The 3,361-nt window shown below is 50.8% G+C and overlaps 1 protein-coding gene across 1 annotated transcript in view; it reads right to left on the bottom strand.

Moving 5' to 3' along the window:
- BICDL1 (BICD family like cargo adaptor 1) overlaps positions 1-3,361 on the bottom strand; it is a 50,699-nt gene that overhangs the window by 2,210 nt on the left and 45,128 nt on the right. Inside the window, exon 11 of the mRNA XM_009287542.1 lies at positions 2,487-2,607. Coding sequence (XP_009285817.1) covers positions 2,487-2,607 — 121 coding nt within the window. The remainder of the gene's footprint in view (positions 1-2,486; positions 2,608-3,361) is intronic.

The raw sequence follows: 3,361 nt of genomic DNA, 5'->3' as shown, positions 1-3,361 counted from the left end.
GGCGGGGGCAGAGCTGCGTTCCCTGCCTTGGCACTGGGCAGGGGCACAGGAGTGTCTCGGGATGCGGAGGGAGGACAAACACCAGCAGTACGAGACCTGCCTGATAAAGAGGTCCCATAAAGCGGGACAACATGGTATTGGTGTGCTCTGGGCATTCCGGGCAGGAGTTTCTGCTCTTTGCAGAAGGGGTGAGGCTGAAGGAGGTGCGAATGGCATGTATCCTCTTCGCGAGCTGGAGATGGGCTCCCTTGCATGAGATAAGGGTTGGAGCCGCCCAAGGTGACCTTGGAGGCTGGTGGCTGTGGCCATGCAGGCTGCAGCTCTCTGCTGGCATTGCAGCATTTTCTAACCCAACGGTGCCCCTGTCACTATTGCACTGAAGTCACTGAGCTCTCATTTCAGACAAGCAGCCCTCTTCACTTCCAAGTTTGCTCCGTATTCCTTCCCTGCTCCCAGTAACGCCCCTCCTGCCCCCAGTCAGATAAATATGAATACCAGTGGGGGTCAGATTAGGCATGGGGGTGAGGTGCACATCCACTCCTGTGCTACTCCTGTGCTAGGCTCGGATGTGCAGGATTTTGCTTGTCGCGTATTTTATAGCCTGTATGACTATGTGCTTACAGAAAACTGTAATCTTGCTGATGGTCCTTGGTAAAGTGCAGACTAAAAGTGTGCAAGAGCAAAATTTTACCAGACTAAAGCCTCCATTTATGCCCAGCTAAAGCAGAGAATCTCATCCCATTTTATCAGAAACATTCAGCTTTGCAAAATCCCCAAAATATATAAATCATCTGACTTGTTTTGTGTCTTTGTGGCTGAGCTTCTGTTCTGGGGACATTAAGTGCTTGGAGACTATTTTGCTGCTGTGTAATAACACTTTAGGTCAGTATGTTGGAGACAACTTTCTGCAGTGCTAGTGGGCCTGATCCTCATCTCAGAGAGCTGATGGGAGCAGGACTGGGGTTGCTGTATTGCTGCAATCAGATGACATAGTGTGAAGTGAGAAAGCGAACGCCTGTTGTTAAAACCTTAGGCTGGGGATATTCCAGCACTAAATACTGAGTGTACTAGTAAGTAGGTCTCAATTTATACCACTCATCCAAACTGAAGCAGAACTTGGATACAGACAGCTCCTATGCAGAGCACTGAATGTCACTTACTGGATAACGAGGCTGAGAAGTAAAATCCCAGTCTGTATTTCAAGAAGTTTTCCAGATACTAGATATGCCGAATACAGAGGATTAATGATATGCATGCCTCAGCCTGGCTTTCCCCGTGGTGACCTGGAGGGTAAAGCCTCAGCATGGGGTGTAGGATGCTGCCCCTTTGTGCCCTGGCCTGGTGCTGGGGTGTGGGGGATGTGTGTGTGCAGAATATCGGTGGGTGATGGAGAATCCCCACTGGCCCCTCTTGCCAGATGACGGTGAGGACGGAGACGGGTATGGGTGATGGTGGCAGCGAATGGAGCAGGCGCAGGGATGGCGGGTGCTTGGCAAGGGTGCGGGGAGCTCACCTCAAAGGCAGGAGGGGTGTACGACTAAAGCTGTTGGTACAGGAACTGAGAAAGGCCACTAGATCAGAAACCAAAGGAGCCAGATAGTAAAAAGCCCTGAGGAAGCAAACTGTAAGCAGGAGAAAGAAAAGAAAAAAAAAAAGAGAAACGAAAACACAGTGGAGTTGAAACAGGAGCGAGGTTGTACGGGAGAGGTTTCTACTGGTCAGGCTGGTTGTTAGTAGAGTCGGGGTCTTGCATGGACTGCAACAAATCACTATAACTGGCCCAGACCTTTTCTCTTGTATCTGCTTGTTTTCTATTAAAGTAGCCCTCCCTCAGTGCTAGTTTCTGGGAGGAGACAGCTTTGTCTGCTTTCAAGGGCTCTCTGCCTTTACGTGGGTTTTCCCCACCGACCCCAAGTAAAGGATCTCCAGGGCAGCCGCTGAACTGCTGTGGGTTTGGTTCTTTTTTTTACCTTGGTGGAGAGCTGGGATTTTAGCTTCTCCGTCTTGCCAGATCTTCTCAGTTGATGTAAACAGTGCAGTTATACCGCGAAACAATCACCACAACCTCTCTGCCTCCCACCTTTCTGCTCCATTACAGAAATGCAAGGACGTGCTGTGCCCACACATCTCCAAGGCTGCGCCAGCCCAGGGACATCTCCTGCACGGACACCTTCCCTCCCCAGGCCACAGCAGGTTACTCTGCAAAGTGCATGTTACCCATGCCACATGCAGCCGTGAGATACAGTTTGTTTCTCCATTGTAAGTGGGTATTCCTGTATAGTTAATTAACAGCTCACAGCTGAAAGGCTTTGAGCAGGGTTTCACAACCCGCCCCCCCAAGCACCACTGCATCACTGGCTCCTGCAGAGCCAAAAGCAAACGCTCCTATCTATGGACGCTTGGGCTGAGAACGCAGCAAACCCAAAGGGACGGGGGGAAAAGTCACCCAAAGGTGACCTGCCCTGTCGTGACTGGGAGCTGCTCACCTGCCAGGCCTCCAGCTGCTGCGAGAGGTTCACCTTCTGCTGGATGGCATCCAGCAGCTGGCTGTTGAGGGATATCATGTCGATCTTGCACTTGGCCAGCTCCACCTCTACCGCGTTCTTCCTGAGGGGAGAGCAAGAAATCAGGGTTTTCTTTTTTTTTAAAGGCAGTGTTAAATATATCTTTGAGGAGAAGTCCACAATTTCTTTCATTGGCAAGTCCCCAAATCCTAAGCTGTTCATCTCTGTTGTATTCTGGAGTGGGACAGAACTGTAGACATCATTACTATAAAACCAGCAGATTTCTGGTAAGTACACTATGAAGAATACAAAAAGATATTCAGATACACTGCTGTGTAAGATAATATAGTGTGCCTGGATAATGTGCAGGATCTGCCATTAAAAATGGGGATCTAAAATGAGGTAGAATCTACATTGTATTGGGTTTGCATGGCAAGGTTTTGTAGTGGGGGGCTGCAGGGGTGGCTTCTGGGAGAAGCTGCTAGAATTTTCCCTTATGTCCGGTAGAGCCAATGCCAGCCGGCTCCAAGATGGACCCGCCGCTGGCCAAGGCCGAGCCCATCAGCGACGGTGGTAGCGCCTTGGTGATAACATATTTAAGAAGGGGGAAAAAAAACAACTGCGCAACAAACTGCAGCCAGAGAGAGAGGAGTGAGAATATGTGAGAGAAAAAACTCTGCAGACACCCAGGTCAGTGAAGGAGGAGGGGGAGGAGATGCTCCAGGCGCCGGAGCAGAGATTCCCCTGCAGCCCATGGTGAAGACCATGGCGAGGCAGGCTGTCCCCCTGCAGCCCATGGAGGTCCACGGTGGAGCAGATATCCACCTGCAGCCCGTGGAGGACCCCACGCCGGAGCA

The sequence above is a fragment of the Aptenodytes forsteri genome, unplaced genomic scaffold (genome assembly GCF_000699145.1).
Source record: "Aptenodytes forsteri isolate BGI_AS27 unplaced genomic scaffold, ASM69914v1 Scaffold297, whole genome shotgun sequence".
Lineage (NCBI taxonomy): Eukaryota > Metazoa > Chordata > Aves > Sphenisciformes > Spheniscidae > Aptenodytes > Aptenodytes forsteri.
The sequence above is the reverse complement of the archived record's forward strand: the minus strand, read 5'-3'. Positions and strand labels throughout refer to the sequence as shown.